At 46.8% G+C, this 19,889-nt stretch overlaps 1 protein-coding gene across 1 annotated transcript in view; it reads right to left on the bottom strand.

The window, feature by feature from the left end:
* Nucleotides 1–18,539, bottom strand: part of PRPSAP1 (phosphoribosyl pyrophosphate synthetase-associated protein 1) — a 41,129-nt gene extending 22,590 nt beyond the window's left edge. Inside the window, exons 1-3 of the mRNA XM_006869552.1 lie at nt 18,289–18,539; nt 14,185–14,237; nt 3,431–3,497 (exon numbers count right to left, since the gene is read on the bottom strand). Of these exons, the coding sequence (XP_006869614.1) occupies nt 3,431–3,497; nt 14,185–14,237; nt 18,289–18,458 (290 nt within the window). The 5' untranslated portion in view covers nt 18,459–18,539. The remainder of the gene's footprint in view (nt 1–3,430; nt 3,498–14,184; nt 14,238–18,288) is intronic.
* Between the last annotated feature and the right edge of the window lie 1,350 nt (nt 18,540–19,889).

The raw sequence follows: 19,889 nt of genomic DNA, 5'->3' as shown, positions 1-19,889 counted from the left end.
GTGCAACTGAGTTGTACAAGCCGAAACTACTGGGACATGCATTTTGTTATGTATATTTTTACCCCTATTTTTTAAAAAGGTTTTTGGACACCCACAAATATATAAAGGTTTGATGGGCTATCTGAATAAGGGTATCTACTTTTGCCACAAACATACGCATGAATGTGTTGAATACTAGGGACACAATGAGGAATGCCACCTTAGATGTCACCAAACACTTGAACTTTAAAAACGGAATATGTTGCTGGGCCTGGGGGGCTCAGGACCATAGTCTCGGGGACACCATGGTCAACTGGCATAACACAGTCCACAAAGACAACGTTGTACATCCTACTCTGGTGAGAAGCAACTGGGATCTTAAAAGATGAGCAGCCTGGAGACAGGGACAATGGCATGGAGAGATTAGAGCGGCTGGGGACACTTGACTCAGGGAGGGAGAGGGGCTGTGTGCTGATGGCCGGGGGGCGGGCCTGTGGGGTGTACCCTTTGGTTATTTGATGATGCATGAGGAGATTGTAATCATTGTACTGAAACGAAATACAGTAGGATGAATATAAAACAGATTATTATTCCATGTAAACTTCACAACAAAAACTTATTTAAAAAAAAAAAAGATGAGTAGCCATCCAGAGTGCAGCTATTGGCCTCTCCCCACCTGGAGGAAAGGGTGATGAGAATTGTAGACACTTGGAAACAAGGAGCCCAATGGACCAGTGGACCACATGACCATTAGTCTCCAAGACCCTGAGATCACATTACAAGGTCCTGGATAAGAATAGGAGAAAATGTGAACAAAACTCAAAATTATAAAAAAAAGATCAGGTTTACTGATCAGAGAGGAACAAGAGGAACCCAAGACTATGGTCCTTGACCACCCTTCAGGTCTGAAACTGATCACCCCTCATGTCTCAATTTCCAGACAAGTGGGAGACAGACACAGGGGGACAACACTGGTGAGATAGACACACCACGGAGTGACCAACCATTCCAGACCAAAAGGGCAGCATTGACCCAAGGACAAGACTCCCAGGGAGGTAGCAGAATACCTGATGTCACATGGAGGGGACTGCAATCACTGTAATAAGTCTATGATTTGTTGGATGGAAAACTGATGATCCGCTCTGTAAACCCGCTCATTACGCAGTAAAAAGTTAAAGAACAACTAAGAGTTCGTGTCTCCCTAGGTCACCCCTATGATTACTAACCCAGAAGCGTTTGCAAAAGCACCATGCGTCCCTGAGACTTCATTATTCACGCCATCACTAAGGCATCATGCACATGGAAACCCGATTCGCCTCCTGGCTGGCGGCACGTACAGCAGACTGCGCTACGGGATGGGCAGCCTCCTTCAGGTGCCTTCTCACCACTCTCACCCATGTTTCCTGGTCCTTACTTCCTCCCCTGACTCGAGATAGTCACAGACAAAGGGACCAAGACCATGGCTGCTCATTTTTCCTGAAGGAGTTGGACACCAAAGTTCAAAGTCCAGGTTAAGCTGGGGAGCAACAAGGCAGTACTGCTGAGAGGCCTTCAAGGTCAGCACTCCTACAGGACACTCCTGCTGTCAGACCTCGGGCAGAGGAGAGACCCTGTTATTCACGACCACTCCCTCTGGACTCAGACCCTGCCTTGCTTCCTCGAAGGTTAGTGAGAAGCTGGTCCATGTTCGGCTGCTGAGGCTCACTCTTCCCCTCCCCTCAGTAAACGCTTAGTTTCTGGGGGCCCCACACGGCTCACCCGTGTTCCCACATTCACTACAGTGTTACTTGCGTTCACCCAACACTAGAGACCACCTGACCCAGAATGGCCACAGCTGCACGACCAATGGTAAAACAGCAAAATGAGGAGACGCTAGCTTCCCGCCTGTGGTGTTCCTGCGACCGATTTCAATCTCAGCAAGGTGTAATATCCGACAAGCCCAACATACGGGATCTTAGATGAAATCGCTGGCCTGTGATCCTCCAACAATGTTCATGTTGTGAGGTTTTGGTTTGGTACAAGTAGTTGAAGGAGCTGAATGGGTCGCTGTGGGTCAGAACCGGTTGAGTCCGAAGTGACTGAACCACAGTGAGTGAGTGACATTACCATGTTGGCATTCTCATCTTCTCCATTCTGGCTGTTCTGTTTTCATTCCTCTAGCTTCCCTGCTTCTCTTACCTTCTCATCTTTGGTCTAGAGTCAAAGCTGATCGTTAGGTCTTATTCAGAGAGTTGTCCAGAGGAGCAGCTGAAATCTGTTTTTGGGCGGACAGGTGACCGCTTGGAGGAGTTTGAATTCCAAATGTAAAGAGCATCCCAGGGAGACTATAAGGAGTTCCTCTAGTCTCGATAGTCCTGTAATTGTGTGCTGGTTTAGAATTGGTGCTTGGGTTATGGCGCCTACATTGGTATATACGTTGAGTAGTTACAACAGCTATTTCAGAAGTCTGTGAGTGGGTGAGGAGTTGCTTTCATTTTCTGATGTACATTTCTATAACGCCTGCATTTTTAGTGAAGAACATAATTTTTACAACCAGACATACTAAAAATGAAATGCTTATTTTCTGCCTGCAGTACAGTGCAGAGGGGTTTGTTAGACTTGGTTTCATGTCACTCACTCTGGGACCCTGTAGTCCTCAGGCTCCATACTGGGGCCACGAGCAGCTGCCAGTTTGGACTGGGTTCAAAGGTAAAGGTGACAGATACTCTAGCTGAAGAAAAACAGAGTCTGTACGAGGTGACGAAAACTTGTGGAAACGGATGGCAGTGATGTCACTGAACTGCACACTTAGCCGTGATTAGAATGGAGAGCTGTCTGTGACATTCTTCCCCCACAGGGAAAATGGATCCAGCAGGACTTGAGGGTCCAGATTTTTCAGAGACCCAGATGGTGTAGCGGCCCCAGGCCTTATAAGGTGACAAGAAAAGGAGAGGATCCTGCCGCCCTAAATGAACCAAGGGCAGTGCTATCAGGGACAGCCAGCCCAGACATGAGGCCCTTTGCCACACCAAACACAGGACGAGAAACGGTCTAGGTGGCCTCAGGGGATGACCTGGTGGCCATCAGGCACCTACCACCAACAACCAAAAGCTTTTCAGAGGAGTCTGCTCAGCACTCTCCTGGTTCAGAGCATATGAGAGAGAGAATTGGTCCTTGAGGAATCTAAAGCCCCGGGAGTATGGTCAAGTAAGGGGTTAACAGTACAACCAAACACACAGGGGTGGGGGTGGGGGGTCCAAAAGACACTTAACTGTGTTTTGGGGAGCAACTAGTTTCAGATGCAAACCAATTAATAATAACAGAGAAAAAACCCTGAATTGCTGTTCTTATAAAGAAAATGAATTACTGACTGAGATTTTTTTTTACCAGAAACAGTATAAATGAAGTAGTACTAACCCTTACCTCGGACCTGGCACTGACTGGACAGCAGCGGGTCGGGTTTGACGCTTACCTGGGAATCGTCTGTATGATGAAGACATCCTGGCCACGCACAGATTCTTTTATTTCAACTCTTGTTTCTGAAAAACAAACATGTTCTCAAGTTTTAAGAAAAGTACTTTATGATACAATAATCATTAGGTTGTCATTTGGAGGGAATCCTGGTGTGGCGCTGTGGGTTAACGTGCTGGACTGCAAAGTTGGTTTGAACCGCAAGGTTGGTGGTTCAAGCTCACCAGCCACTTCTCGGAAACTCTATACGGGGTCACTATGGGTTGGAACCAACTCGACAGCACTTCACAATAACAACAAAAATCAATTTGATCAAAACAACAATGAGATATCATCTCACACCAACAATAACAGCAAAGATGAAAAAAGTGGGCGACAATAAATGCTGGCAGGGATGTGGAGAGACTGGGACACTCCTGCATTGCTGGTGGGACTGCAAAATGGTCCAACCTCTCTGGAAAGCAATATGGCGCTTCCTCAGAAGGTTGAAAATAGAAACACCTTATGATCCAGCAATTCCTCTACTTGGTATTTACCCACAAGAAAAAAGAGCCACAATCCGAGAAGATATATGCACACCAATGTTCATAGCAGCACTATTTACAATAGCAAAAAGATGGAGACAACCAAAGTGCCCATCAGCTGAAGAATGGATAAACAAAAAATACTATGCTACCCTGAAGAATAACAAGGAAGCGGCAAGCCACCGCATAACATGGATGAACCTTGAGGACATTATGCTGAGTGAAATTAGTCACAAAAAGAGAAATACTGCATAGGACCACTGCTGTAAAAGACTAAGAAAAAGAAACCATACTTGAGGGGGGTAGGGGAAATGTTTTTGTTGATTGCTGGGAAGTTGGTGGTGGGTGAGGGGAGGGAGGGGAAGGTGGAGCACAGGGTAGGGATTAGACACAGGAAAGTTTGGGTGCTAGGGAGGGGGGCAATATACAAGGAGGGAGAGGGGAATGGAAGAACAAAGCAGATGGGAGAACAATTAGGCAAGTTTGAATGGACTAAGTGGGACAGAGATAAAGAATGGTGCATGCACAACCTTGGAACTACAGGGCTCTGGGAGACAGAGATTGACCCATGGTTGGAATGGGGAAAAGGGGGGAATGATGTTAAGATGCTAGGCAGTCTTTTGAATCTTGGTTTTCCTTGCATTATAATATAAAATAGACACCCGAGGGGGAGAGAAAGGAATAGTCAGAAACATCACCATAGAAAGCTTGTAAGTCCGACTTCTGCCTATAACTAATTGGAATACCTAAAATGGGGCTACAAAGTGCACAGGGAAGGAGGCTTCCTGCGGAACCTCTGCAATACATAAGACTATAGGTAGAAGCCTGAACTACATCCAGATCTCCAGAGATGGGAAATTTCCACTTGAAAGGACAAGCAGACCAACCTGGAGCAGCTAGAAGAACAGAAGATACTTCTTGAAAGAAAGACCTACAGGGAAAAACACAAAACAATAGAGGCAGATGGACTGTTACTATAAGAACAAACAAATTGCTTGCCGAGGAAACATCAAGGCAAGTGGTTGGGTCCCCTTAATGCAAAACAAACCCCCTTCCAAGACTAAGACTCAACGGAAATACGCGCCCTGATTGGTGACCACAAGCATCGCCAATAGGGGGAAGTGGGGTAAAAACAGCAATGAAGAGGCAAGCTAAGCCTTACAATGTTCGGTGGACTTCTGTGGACCCAGATGGGGACCTGGTTGGCCAGCAGTTTGGGGAGACCTGGGGACTCCTGAGCCCAGAGTCAGCAGCGTGGCCACAGAGGACTAGAGTGGAGAGTGAAGCTACCAGCTGATAGGGAGGGCACACACACAAGAACACCCACACTTGCAGATGGTACCCACATGACCTGGTCCCGATGAATGGATAATCAGAACTCAACCAGGAGAAGAAAGAAGAGAGAGAAAAAACAAAAAGTGATCTGAGACAATTTGATGAACTTGATCTACACCTGTGGACACAGTAACCCAAGAGGGAACAAACCCTCACAGCAAGAAACATTCCCACCTCCTCCACACACAGAGTAGACAGAGATGGGCAACTTGGACATTGGATACCCAAATTTGGGGTGGGGGTGGGGGTACCACAAATGCAAGAAGTGACTGGCTTACAAGCTTTCAACAGGGAACCTAGAGCTAGGGGGCATGGAGGAAGGCAGATTCTCCAATGAGTACTATCCAATCTGTCTAGGTGGAGCTGATGAAATGAAATGCAGAAGGGTCAATTGTGATACAATAGTGAATGACTATTATCAGGACTGATTGTGAGGGTTGGAAATGTAAAGGTAGACGTTATGTAGCAAAGAAGGGAGTTATTAACTCTCCAGTCTAGGAGCGGAGGTCTCTGGGACCATCAACGGAGAAGAGCCGAGAACGGGACCCTACCCAGAGAAGCAGCAAGGCCTGAGATAGAGGCAGAGACGATGACATGGAGTGATGAAGCAGAAGGGGACTTTGGATCCAGAGAGGGAGAGGAACTGAGTCCTGAAGACGGGCGTGGGGGGTGACGGGAGTATAGGGGATGGGCTTATAGGGTATACCCTTTGGTAGGTTGATGATGCATGGAACGGATTGGAACCATGGCAATGAGACAGTATACGATGGAATGAATGTAAAACTAAAGTTCTCTCATGTAAAATATCATATAATTCACAATAAAACATGAAAAAAAAAAAAAAAAAATCCATTTGAACCACAGCTCACTTGGTGGTTGTTGTTGGGAAGTGCTGTCGAGTCGATTCCAACCTATAGTGACCCTGTATAAGGTTTCTGAGGAAAGCTCACTTAGTACACACAAAATTAAAAAAAAACACAAACATTTCTGTCGCGGTGATTCTGACTCGCAGCAGTGACCCTAGTAGACAGAGATGAACTGTCCCCCCAGGGTTTCCAAGGCTGTCGTCTTCATGGTTCTCCTGCGGAGCAGCTGGTGGGCTCTAACCACCAAGGTTTCAGTAAACAGCCGAGCACTCAACCACTGGGGTACCCGTAGGGACTGAACACCCCAAAATGGCCACACTAATGTCAACCCCGGAGAAATGCTTCTCATTTCCCTCTCCCCTGCCCTCTCTAGCCTACTTCCTTGTGCTGTGCACTGATACTGTGTTCCCATGGACTAGCTACTTACCTACTAGGGAGGAGCAGGCGGTGGGCATGGGCTGTATCTCTGCTTTTCCCATGAGTCTTGGCTGGAGATAGGACTCTCCTCACACCAGCCCCTCCCTTCTTTCCTGGAACAAGGCCTTGTTTACCACATAGCCTAGAAGGGGCCCGCAAGGCCGGCCTGGTGTGGAAAATCATGGCTGTTCAGCTAGTCACCACTGGAAACCATCGCTGTTCTTGTCCCACCTGTAAGTCTCCCCATTTAGAAACTGCATTGTTCTGTAATAAACTAGTGTCTACTGGACTGTCTCCTGGTCACTTTCTTGTTCTCTTGGTGAATACCCACAGTGAAGGGCTCTCCCTTCTGGGCCTCAGCCCAAACAGCCCCACAGAGTTCAGAATTATGTTACACACAGTTGCTGTTGTTGTTGTTAAGTGTTGTTGAGTCGGTTCCGACCTATAGGGACCCTGAACAGGGTTTCCGAGGCTGTAAATCTTTATGGGAGCAGAAAGCCTCATTTTTCTCTTGCGGAGTAGCTGATAGTTTCGAACTGCTGACCTTGAGGTTCACAGCCCAATTCGTAACCACTATGCTACCAGAGCTCCTATGCTACACACAGACACAGTAGGGGACTTCAAAAAGCTCACAGAAAATGGAATAAAAAGAATGAATTTTTCAAGTTTGAAATAGCAACACTGTCTGACCCAGCAATCCTTCTGCTCGGTATACATCCCCAAGAAATCAGAGCTATGACCAACTAGATCCATGCACACTGTGCTCACCGCAGCACCGTTCACAATAGCAAAAAGATGGAAACGGTCTAAATGCCCATCAATGGAAGGATGGCTAAACATACACACAATGAAACACTACACAACACTGAAGAATAACCATGACACTTCATAACATGGATGAACCTGGAGAACATTATGCTGAGTGAAATTGAAATCAGTCAGTAACAAAAGGGCAAATATTGTATGAAACTACTTCTGTAAAATGTCAAGAAAAGGTTTTCATGCTAAAAGAAACATTCTCTGGTGGTTCAGGGTTGGGAGGGAAGGGAAAGTCATTCACTGGCTGGAGGGTAAACATGTGCTAACTCAGGTGATGGGGAAGGCAATATATAGGATGGAGGCTGGTGGAAGAATGGAAGACAGGTGAAGACACAGGGAGGAATGCAAGGGTTAAAGAGGATAAAGGTAAATACTGGTGTAGACACAACCCTGCAACAACAGTGTTCTCCAGATGGACACATGCACAGACACACAGGATGAACACGTATGGGAGGGAGAGTGGAAGAATACCCACAAATACATCAGGGCTGACAGAGGATCTATGAATATGGTGGAGCACAGGGGACAAACGACGGAAACTTAGATATTACCAAATGCTCTGAGTCGACAAGAAGCGGTTGGGCCTAGGGGCTCAAAGAACCTTATGGTCAGCTGGCATAGCTGGTCCACGAAGACGAAGTCTGGCAACCTGCTTTGGTGAGTACTAAGTGGGATGGTAAAGGCTCCATCAAGGGGCAGCTACCAGCCTCACCATGTGTGGAGGAAAGACAGTGGTGAGAAGCAAAGCTAGTGTCTGGCTCCACTCCCAAATGCTCTGAAAGGCCTCGGATAGAGTAGGAGACAATGTGAAACAAACTCAAAATAAAAATTAAAAAACCAAAAAACTTGGCTTACTAGTCAGAAAGACTGGAGACTACGAGCCGCAGCCGCCCTTTCAGTTCCAGAAGTGAACTCACCCTCATGGCCCAATTTCCAACTAAGTGAGCTACGTCTATAATAGGGGCCAACAACCCTGGTAAGGTGTGCTCACCAGTCAACATCAAAAAGGCAACATTTCCCTAAGGACAAAGGACAAAGGCCTAGAAGGAGGGTGGACTGGCAACAAGAACCCCAGGGAGGAAGCAAGATCACTGTTGTTACACGGAGGGGATTGCGATCACTGACATGAAACAGTGGATGATGAAACGTAACACTGATGACCTGCTCTGTAACTTTCACTCAATTCACAATAAAAAGTTAAAAAAAGGGTAATTCTTCCATGAACTCTGTGAAGCCTTCCGTGTAAGAAATAATAAAGCTAGGAGGAAAACAAGCCAAAATCAGAAGGTAAAAATGGGTGACAAATCTTCAGAAAAACCTCCAAGTCCTACAAAGCCAGCCCATCAACCACAACAAAGACGACAAGCAGAGACAAAAGGCTGGCATTCTTCTAATTCTCTCAAAAGACGCAGACAGGCCCTGAGACAAGGGGACAAAGACTGGCCAAGGAGACGGACAGTATCACACCAAATACGTGGCCAGTGCTCCGAGCCTCGAGTGCCAGAGCCTGAGGTGTGAGGAAGGAAAACGTCTAGCAGGGCTGGGCCGGACAGAGGAAGGGGACGTGTGAAGATGTGGGGGCAAGTGTGCTGGCAAGAGGGAGTCAGTGAACCTGGAAGCCACTGGAAAGCTGAGTGACCGAGGGCCCAGAGGGAAAGGTCAGGGAGCTACTGGTGGTAGAGACAGGAGAATCTCCATGAGCGACAGGGAAGTGGTTCAGAAAGATGCTGGGGGAGCACAGAGGACGAGCTAGAGAGCTGATGCAGAGCGGATAGACCTGCTAGTGAAGTGCACCAACCGTCAAGTAGGTTCCGACCCATTCAGCTCCTTCAACTACTTGTACCCAAACCCAAACCTCACTGCCACAGAGCCAATTCCAAAGCTGTAACTCTTTATGGGAGCAGACAGCCTCCCCTTTCTCCCATGGAGTGGCTGGTGGGTTTGAACCACTGACGTTATGGCAAGCCGTCCAGTGTTTATCTGATAGCACGACCAGGGCTCCTTATCTTGTACCAAAAGAGAAAAGGAAGCAGAGACTCTTGGACCCAGGCTTTCCACTTCACAAAAAGAATTCCAGATTATTTTATACCAACGTACCTTTGTGATAAATGTGTAGTTTGTCATCTGAAGTACCTGGCCAAGCTCAGAGACTTAAAATACAGCGTATCCCTGGGGCCCCGACACAGAGCTCTGGTAATAGAGAGGGTTATGAGGTGGGCTGCTAACCGCAAGGTCAGGAGTTTGAATCCCGCAACCGCTCCTCAGAAGATGATGAGGCAAGCTGCTGCCCTAAAGATTTCCAGTGTCTGAAACCCTCCAGAAGTTCGCTTTGAGTCGGAACGGACTCCCGGGCACTCAAGCATCAGCGTACCTCAGGCATAAGTTAATGCTACAGTTCTCTGGAGTCCAGGTGTGGTGCTGTAGGATACTGTACTGGACGGCGAGGCCGGCGTGAACCAGCTGCTCCACAAAAACCCTAGACAGGGTCGCTATGAGTTGGAACCGACTCTCCACAAAAAACAGGGCAGCAAGAGTGCTGACAAGCCAGGGTGCAAGCGTAGAACAGACTTGAGAGAAACAGCAACAGAGAGCACAGAAAGGGTTTCATGAACCGTTATTACTCAGCACCGGCTTGTTCCTGGTGCCATCTGATGCCCCAGAGAGGTAGAAAGAGAACCCAAAGTGTAAGGAGAAAATGCAGTCTCAACAGCTCTTGCGCGTTTTCATTCCCAAACGACAGGATATTTATATCATCTTGGGAAAAAGAGGAAAGGGGATGAAGAAGAACAAAGAAGGCAAGGCTTACAGGGAAGTACAGAATGATGATTCAATCCCATAATATTAAGGAAATGATGCTCCTAGGCTCAACTTGATTAACAGTTGTGCCTTTTAAAATACACCAGCTCTGTGGATTCTCAGACTAAACCGTAAGCAAGACACAATAATCTGACGTCATCAAAATTAGACTTCACAGAAAGGTGTTAACCAAGGATGTGCAAAGATAACCTGCAGGAGCTGGCGGGGAGACACTGGAAATCCTGTAAATTGAACTGTGCCCTCCAAAATATGTGTCGAGCCTGACCTACCCAGTGGCTCTGTGGGAGAAAGAGGTGGGGATCTGCTTCCTAAAATATCCAGCCTAGGAAAACCTGAGTTGACAAGAGCAGAGAGAGAAACTTGGAGTTGTCATTGCTAGGTGCTATCAGGTCGGTTCCGATACACAGCGACTCTGCACGACAGAACAAACACTACCCAGTGCTGTGTCATCATCCTCACAACTGCTGCTGCCAACACGCCAATCAGTCTCACTGGGGGTCTTCTACTTTTTCGCTGACCCTCCATTTTGTCCTTCTCTGGGCACTGGTCTAAAGTATGAGAGACCAAGTCTCGCCATTCTGGCTGTATTTCTTCCAAGACAGATTTGTCTGTTCTGACAGTCCACAGCACTTTCAATATTCTTGTTGTTGTGATGTGCCGTGGAGTCGGTTCCGACCCATAGTGACCCTGTACAGGGTTTCCAAGGCTGTAAATCTTTACAGGAGCAGAACGCCTCATCTTTCTCCCACGGAACGGCTGGTAGCAACACCATAATTCAAATAGACTAGATGGCACATGGAGTCTTGGTGTGGCACTGTAGGATGAAGCAAGGTAGATATGAACCGCGAGGTTGGCGGTTCAAACCCACCAACCACTCCTCGGAAACCCTAGACAGGGTTGTTATGTGCCACAACTCCATGGCACTTCACAACAACAAGATGGCACATTATCTAAACATACTTATGAATATAACCCCATTTGGGAACAGGGTTATCTGTTAGGTTATTGAGGCCATACACCTGTAGGATGTACATTGAGCCAAGCACTTTTGAGATCTAAAAGAGACACAGAAGAAAGAAGTCACGGGGGAGGATTTGAAGACCGCAGAGGCCTATTAAGAAACTCAGATAAGGATTTCCCCCCAAAACCTAGTAACCTGAATTCAAGACTTGCAGCCTCCGAAAAAGAAGGAAAATCAATTTCTGTTCACTAAAGCCGTCCACTTGTGTTTCTGTTACAGCAGCTCTAAGAACAAAAACACTGCACATCTGCCAAAGGCTTATTACTATCCGAAATGTACAAAGAACTGGTACAAAGGAGACAATGGGATTCTTTAAATGGGCAAAGGACTTAGCCAGACATACAGAGAAGACATACAAAGGAGTCCTGGTGTGGTGCTATGGGTTAAATCACTGGACTGCAAAGTTGGTTAGAACCACCAGGTTGGCAGTTCAAGCTCACCAGCTGCTCCTTGGAAACCCTATAAAGGGTCACGATGGGTGGAAACCGACTTGACGGCACTTCACAACAACATAAAAAAGACTTAGGAATGGCCAGTAAACACCTGGAAAGATGCTCAGCATCATTAATCACTAAACCCACGGCCATCAAGTCAATTCTAATTCTTAGTGACCCGATGCAGGGCTTTTGGGATTGCAAATCTTCAGGGAGCAGGGCGCCTCTTCGTTCTTCCAGTGAGCAGTGAGTGAATTTGAACCACCTTGAGATCTAGCAGCAGTGCAAATTGACACCTCAATGAGCTACCACTTCACACCCAGAGGAAGACTACTCTCAAACTAACAAGCATTGGCGAGGAGAGATGGAAACCCTTGTAGCTAGCTGGAGGGACTGTCCAATGGTACAGCTGCTTGGAAAACGGCTGACGGTTCCTCAATTTAAAGACGGCAGTAGCATGTGACCCTGCAATCCCACTCCTAGATGTACACCCAGGACAGCTGAACTCAAACGGACACTTGTACACCAACATTCTGCAATGCATTATTCATCATCACCAAAAGGGGGGAAACAACCCAATGTCCATCAACAGACAACTGGGTAAATAAAACATGATGCAGCCAATGGAATAGTCTCTTGTCATCAAAAGGAATGAAGTTCTGAGGCATGCTATGACACTGATGAACCTTAAAGAGACACATTCAGAGAGAAAGAAGGTGGATTCTAGGGGACCACGGGGCTGCGGGAGGAGAGGAGGGCACAGCTATTGATTAATGGGCACAGAGCTTCTCTTGGGGCTGATGAAAGTTTCGGAAACAGATTGTAGAGGAGGCCAGCACAACACTGTGAATAAAGTTAAAGCTGATGGACTGTACATTCAGACATGGTTAAAATGGCAAATTATATGATACATGTATTTCTTTACACTAAAATAACTGTGAAACAAAAAATATCATGAGCTGATTAAACACGTTTCAAGACTCGTGAAGTGCCATCGAGTTGATTCCGACCCATACCAACCCTGTATAGGGTTTTCAAGGAGCAGCTGGTGAGCTTGAACCACCGACCTTGAGGTTCAAATGACATTGCAGTTTGACGCATTAACCCACAGCGCCACGTCAAGACTAAAGGGTGTTTAAGAAACAATTTTAATTACAATAGCCACCCAAATGATGAAATTCCTGGGATTAGATCTAACTAGAGAAACAAAGACCTATACAAAGAAGATAATAAAACACTACTACAAAAAAAAACCAACAAAGGCCTGCAGAAGTAGAGGAATCTACACTGCTCATGGATTGGAAGGCTTAACATTGTGAAAATGTCAAAAAAGCAATCTATAGACATACTGCTATCTCAATCCAGATTCCAACATCATTCTTTAAAGAGATGGAAAAACTAATCACTAACATTATATGGAAAGGAAAACATTAAAAAAAAACAAAGTTAAGAGGCCTCTCACTTCCCAGTCTTAAAACCTACTACACAACCACAACAGTCAAACAGTGTGGTACCAGGACAATAAAAGACACAGATAAATGGAGCAGAATCGAGACTAAATCCATCCACCGGCGGTCAGGTGCTCTTCAACAAAGGGCCAAAAGTCATTAAATGGGGAAGAGACGGTCTCTTCAATAAATAGTGCTGGCAAAACTGGAAATCCATTTGTAGGAAAAATGAAACAAGACTAATATCTCACACCATATTCAGAAACGAATTCAACATGGATAAAAGATCTAAATGTAAATCCTAAGACTATAAAGACCATACATACAAACAAACAGAAGACAAAATAAATGACTAAGACCTCCTGAAAATTAGACATTTATGTGCATCACAGGACTTCACTGAAAGAGTAAAAAGAGAACCCACAGACTGGGGAAAAATGTTTGGCAACGACCTATCAGGCAAAGGACTAGTCTCTAAAGTGTATACAACACTTCAGCACCTCAACAAGAACACAAACAATCCAATTTAAAAATGGGCAGAAGCCTTTGGTTGTTTAAATGAGTATCTATTCCTGAGTGATTTTGTACACACCCCTGTTGTTGCTGTAAGTGCCATCAAGTCAGTTCTGACCCATAGCAACCCTGTTTAGGGTTTCCAAGGAGTGGCTGGTGAGCTTGAACCGTCGACCCTGCAGTTACAAACGGACTTTACAGTCCAGCGCATTAACTCACAGTGCCACACTCCCTTACTATCCCCTTCCCCTACCCCATCCCCATACACACGAAAAAAACAAAACACAGAGGGAATGGAAGCAAATACTGTTGAATGATGATGCACAGAGATTGTAATCATTGCAATGACATGACGGTGTAAAGCCGATATTCTCCCATGTAAACTATCATTCAGCTCACACACACACACAAAAAATCACATAATGCTTATTTAGAACAGTATCTGTATTTGTAAGCCACTTTATGAAGCTCCCCCGATAGACAAAAGAATATGTTTGTGTATTCTCTCATACATTAAGACAGTTAATGCTTTGAAACAAAAAAGAAAGCATTTTAACTTACCTCCGTTGGTCTCTTGGTATACAGTAGATTTTCCCAATTCAGCACCAAGACGCCTACAGTTACAAAGGGGAAAAAAAAGAGCAATGAAAACCTTTATTTAAAAAACAATCCAGTACATATGCAAATGCTCACAGAAAAATTAAATGATACCAGACTGGTATAAACAAGCAACGCAGACACCCTAAATACAGTAGAACTGAGTCCGCAGTCCCTCACACACAGTGGCTTTAGGAAGCCCCCCATTGTGGAATCATCCACTGCCTCACTGCAAAGAGCCCACAACCACAGGTGAGTGTCGGGTCCACTATTGGTTTTGACTGTTATGACGGCCTAGGTAATCATCTCCAAATATATAGCCACTAGCAGATTCCCCAAGGAGCTCTGATAGAGTAGTGGTTACTAATTGGACTGCTAACCTCAGGGTCAGCAGTTCAAAACTACCAGCTATTCCGCGGTAGAAAGATGAGGCTTTCTGCTCCCATAAAGATTTACAGCCTTGGAAACCCTATACAGGGTTGCTATGAGTCGGAACTGACTCCACGGCACATAACAACAGCAGAGATACCCAACACACTGCCAGAAGTAAATGCCCTAACTGCCAGGCACATACAGATGACACAGGCCTTCTAAGACGCCATCTTGTTTGGTATTAAGGAATGAATGCTGGTGTGTGTGTGTGTGGGGGGGGGGGTAATAGTGTTGTTGTTTAAGTGCCAGTGAGGCGGTTCCCAGTCGTACCAACCCTATGTTGTTATGTGCTGTGGCCTCGGTTCCGACTCATAGCGACCCTGTACAGGGTTTCCAAGGCTGTAAATCTCAACGGGAGCAGAACACCTCATCTTTCTCCCGCGGAGCAGTTGGTAGTTTCAAACTGCTGACCTTGAGGTTTGCAGCCCGATGCGTAACCACTACGCTACCAGAGCACCAACCCTATAGTGTTGCTGCTGGGTCTAAACCACCGACCTTGCAGTTGGCAGTCCAATGCTGAACCTACAGCACCACACCAGGGCTCTCCACGTAAAGCAATTCTTGGTGTTATGGTGTGACCGTTTTTAGGAGTAAAATGAAAAAAAAAAAGCAGCATCCTTTAAAATATTCCAGTCCTTGTCTCCTTAGAAAAAAATGAGGGGTGGATGGAACCGAGAAAACAAGATTTGCAAAAAGTTGTTAAATGTGAAAATGAGCTGAGGGTCCCCTTCCAATCCATTATTGCATGAACACGTGCGCTTGGCTTGGCTTGTAAAGGCATATTCTGGGACCAGAGATACCTGAACTTTTTTTTTTTTAGAGATTAGAGTGTTGTTATTGTTGTTGTTGTTCCGACTCATAGCGACCCTGTACAGGGTTTCCGAGGCTGTAAATCTTTACAAGAGCAGAAAGCCTCATCTTTCTCCCACAGAGCAGCTGGTAGTTTCGAACTGCTGACCTTGCAGTTCACAGCCCGATTCATAACCACTATGCTACCAGAGATCCTTTAGATTAGAGTACATCACTCAAATCATTTGATGATCATGAAGTTTAGACTTGGAAAGAATCCCGAAGTCTCACATCAATCTGATTGGTCTTCAAACTTTGTTTAGCCCTAAAACCTTTCTCAAATCAAAGCTCAGTATACACACAGCTAAGGGAAGGATTTAAGGCGTTCTGGTAGCATAGTGGTTATGAGTCAGGCTGCCAATCTCAAGGTCAGCAGTTTGAAACTACCAGCGGTTCCACGGGAAAAAGATGAGGTGTTCTGCTCCCATAAAGAATTACAGCCTCAGAAACCCTGTGCAGGGTCACTGAGTTAGAACCAACTCCTCAGTAATTAACAACAAGGAAAGGATTAACAAATATTTGTTATTTACAATACTGGAAAAAACATTCCACAACAAAGCAGGGAAGAACCTACTATCAAGAACAAAGAGGACTTATTTAAAAATATCCTCCTCCCCCTGCTTTGATTTTTTTTTCCTCAGGGGTAAATCTGACCCCACATAAACAAACACATGCTTGATATTTAAAGGTCTTTTAGCTGGCCTCACAAGGACAACACAGAATAATAATCAGGGTTTGAAACAGAAACTGGGTAAGTAGATTGCAGACCTGTTGAAAAGGACTCTTTTTTTCTTTTACATTTTCTAATCTCCAAACTCCTACTGAAAAGGAAGTAAGAATACAATTAAACTGTCCTCTGAATTTAAATGTTAAATGACAAGAGGTTCACTGTGTCCCTTCCAACATAATTATCAGGAAAGGGCCATGAGGCTCTTATTCGCATTCTGGGATCCTCCAAAGGACCAAAAAGTCAACTAGGAGAGAGGCCACTTAGAAACGTTGTGAAGAGCAGGTGAGTTGGCTGCGACTCAGAGCGACTAGAAGCCACTGGTGAGCTTGAACCGTCAAGCATGTGCTTCGATCGGCCTTATAGTCCAGCGCTTAACCCAGCAAGCGTTCTTTAGAAGACCACCACGTGCCTCTGCTCAGCAGGACGCTCGCTGATGACGTGCTCTACGTCATCAGCGTCCTAGTCACAAGTGGTCACTGGCCATGGAACTGTTTCAGGACAACCCCTGGTTACGTTAGAGTAAACTACACTGCATGGGGTTTTCAGTAGGCGCCTTTAGGGAAGGAGACTGCCAGGCCTTTCTTCTGAGGTACCTCCCTCCACTTCATCTAGTAAGTCCACCCAGGAACTCCTTCACATGACTCCTCCAAAGCCAAAGATGCCTTACAAAATACAGTTAAACTTACCACCATGGAGTAGAGCTGCCCCGCCTAGGGTTTCCGAGGCCATTCATCTTTTTAGAAACAGACTGTCTCATTTTTCATGGAAGAGTTAAGAGTGGCTGGTAGGTGTAAACCACTGACCTCTCAGTTAGCAGTCGAAAGGTTAACAAACTGAGTCACAAAAGCTCCTTACAAAATATGGTTAAGGAGCTCTGGTAGCGTAGTGGTTATGAATCGGGCTGCGACCCGCAAGGTCAGCAGTTCGAAACTACCACCTGTTCCGCGGGAGATGAGGCTCTCTGCTCCGCTAAAGATTTACAGCCTTGGAAACCCCGTCGCTAAGAGTTGGAACTGACTCCTCCGCACATAACAACAACAGTGGGCTACTAACCGCAAAGCCAGCAATTAGCCGACCAAGCGTTCCGCGGGAGAAAATGAGGCTTTCTGCTCCTGTTAAGATTTACAGCCCAGGAAACCTTATATGGGGTGGCTACATGATGGAACCAACTCCAGGGGAATTCACCAACTCCAATAAATGGACTTCCTTACAGGTTGCCTTGATCTCACCTGGGCTTGGAACAAATTCGTTTTAAGATGCAGAGTGACTCTTTAGTCTACATAAGAATCCGCTGGGTATCTTGTAGAACTACACAGTCTGAATCAGTACATCTGGGATTTGTTAAGTACCGTGGAGTCGGGTCCGACTCACAGCAATCCTGTCTAGGTTTCCCAGGAGCGGCTGGTGAGTTTGAACCGCTGACCTTGCAGTTCAAACCGACCTTGCGGTGCAGTGCTTAAGCTACAGAGCCACAGCAGGACTCTGTATCTGGGATGGAGAGGCAAATTCTCAGCAATGGGTCGAACCGCAACGTCCCGTTTCTCACTGCCTCCCCCGCCTTCCCTTTGCTTCCCTTGCTGCTACAATGTGCGCCTGGGGCCCTTCCACCTGCCCCAACAGGTCCTTCAGGTCCCAACATCTTGCGCTTATCCCAATAAAAGAGACTTGGGAATTGAGATAAACAGAGTCAATTGGGGGGGGGGGGGAGGGCGGCAAGGCGCCCCTTCGCCCAGGCACTCACTCCCCGGGTGTCCCAACCAATCCTCGCCGCCGCCCTGGCACGTGGGAGTGGGGGACACGAAGGCAAAGTCCAGATGGAGCAATTAAAAAACCTGGGGTCGGGGGGAATGCGTTAAGGCAGCCATTCACTTCTCGGCTACCACATATCGGAGACGGGGGTGGGTCCTGTCACCCCCGGAGGTCTGTCCAGCTCTGAAATGGCGTGATCCCAGAGACCCCGTTCCCGAACCAGGGCCGTGAGACCACAAACCCTGGGCCAGGGGCTGGGGTACGGAAGAAGAGGACCCGGCCCCACCAGGCCGCCCCGCCGTGCTCACTCGGTGATACGCTTGGCCAGTTCGGTGCAGGCGGCCGTGGAGTTGGCCGAGAAGACTCGGTAGCCGGTGCGAGCGGCGTTCATGGCCGACTGGACAACGGGGCGGGCTCGCGGGGCACGGAAGGACGAGGACGCGGAGAGCGGCGGCAGCAGCAGCAGCTTCTTGGGCATCGCCGGCCCGCGGGAGCTGGGTCGCGCGGTTCGGACAGAGCCGGCTGCGAGACCCGGGGCCCGGTGGGAAGAGGCGCTGAGAAACCCAGCACCAGAAAGAGACGCCCGAGACCCTCACGCTCCTCGCTCCGAAGGCCACGAAGAGCTCCAGCTGAGCACTCACGAGTGGCGACCGGCCCCACAGTCCCCTTGCAGCTAAAGGCTAAGCTGAGACCGTCGCCACCTCCGCCCCCTCTGGGCATCCGAGGGGGCCTGGCTAGAGCGCCCGTAGAGCCGCCATCTTAACTGAGGGCAGGGAGGTGGGAACTCGCAAAAGTTCGTTTTTCAAAGGGACGCACCATGGATCCTCTCAGCCGCCTAATTTTGCCGAGTCCACAGAAATTACTTTGTTGTCCCTGTCTTGGATGGTGCAGCCTGACTTAGTAGAGGTGCTAACCGTTCCCAACTTTTCTGCCAAGATCCAAAATGTCGGCCGCCAGAGACGACTAGACGATCTAGCGCTGCGCCTCTATGATAATAAAACGCGTGCGTCCTCCGAGGCGCATGCGTCCAGCTGAGATTTTTGTTTGAAAAGAAGAGGGCGGAGTTATTTTCAGCTAGGTGCCAGTTGCACGAACTATATAACATGTTCATAAATTCCTTCAGCTAGTTACCTGTGACATGAATTGTAACTTGTTCTTAAGTTTCTTATAGTCGGTTCCGACTCATAGCTACCCTATGTAGGGTTTCCGAAGAAACGCTAGTGGGTTTGAACCGTTCTACAGCGCCTTACCGGAGCTGTATTTTAAGCGCTTTCTTCAAACAGACTCCCACCTGGTATCTACGTGTAAGGCGAGGTTCACTGAACGTATCAGAAGCACTCACGACAGCCAACTCTTCTTAGATCCTTGACAATTTCCTATGCCCCAGCCTTTAATAAAATGAAATAAAAATTGAAATCTTTCAAGCAAGTGAGGCGGCACAGGAGGCACTCACTCATCTCGGCCAAGAAATTTAGAAGACAACTATCTGGCCGACTGATTGAAAGAGATCCGTATTTGTGCACATTCTAAAGAGACATGACACAACGGAATACGGAAATCATCAGACAACCTCTTTGATATCCCATGTGAGTAAAGTTTTGCTACAGGTAATACAGAAACGACTATAATCATACATTGACAGAGAACTTACAGAGGCTCAAGATGGATTCAGAAGAGGCCGTGGAACAAGGGATATCATTGCTGTTGTCCCATGGATCTTGGCTGAAAGCAGAGAATATCAAAAAGATGTTTACCTGTGCTTTATTGACAACACAAAGGTTTTCGATTGTGTGGATCATGACAAGCTATGGACAATATCGCGAAAAGTATGAGTATTCTGGAATACTTAAGTGTGCTCATGAGGAATCTACCTGGACCAAGAGGCAGTTGTTCGAATAGAACATGGGAA

Source organism: Chrysochloris asiatica, unplaced genomic scaffold (assembly GCF_000296735.1).
Source record: "Chrysochloris asiatica unplaced genomic scaffold, ChrAsi1.0 scaffold00132, whole genome shotgun sequence".
Lineage (NCBI taxonomy): Eukaryota > Metazoa > Chordata > Mammalia > Afrosoricida > Chrysochloridae > Chrysochloris > Chrysochloris asiatica.
The sequence above is the reverse complement of the archived record's forward strand: the minus strand, read 5'-3'. Positions and strand labels throughout refer to the sequence as shown.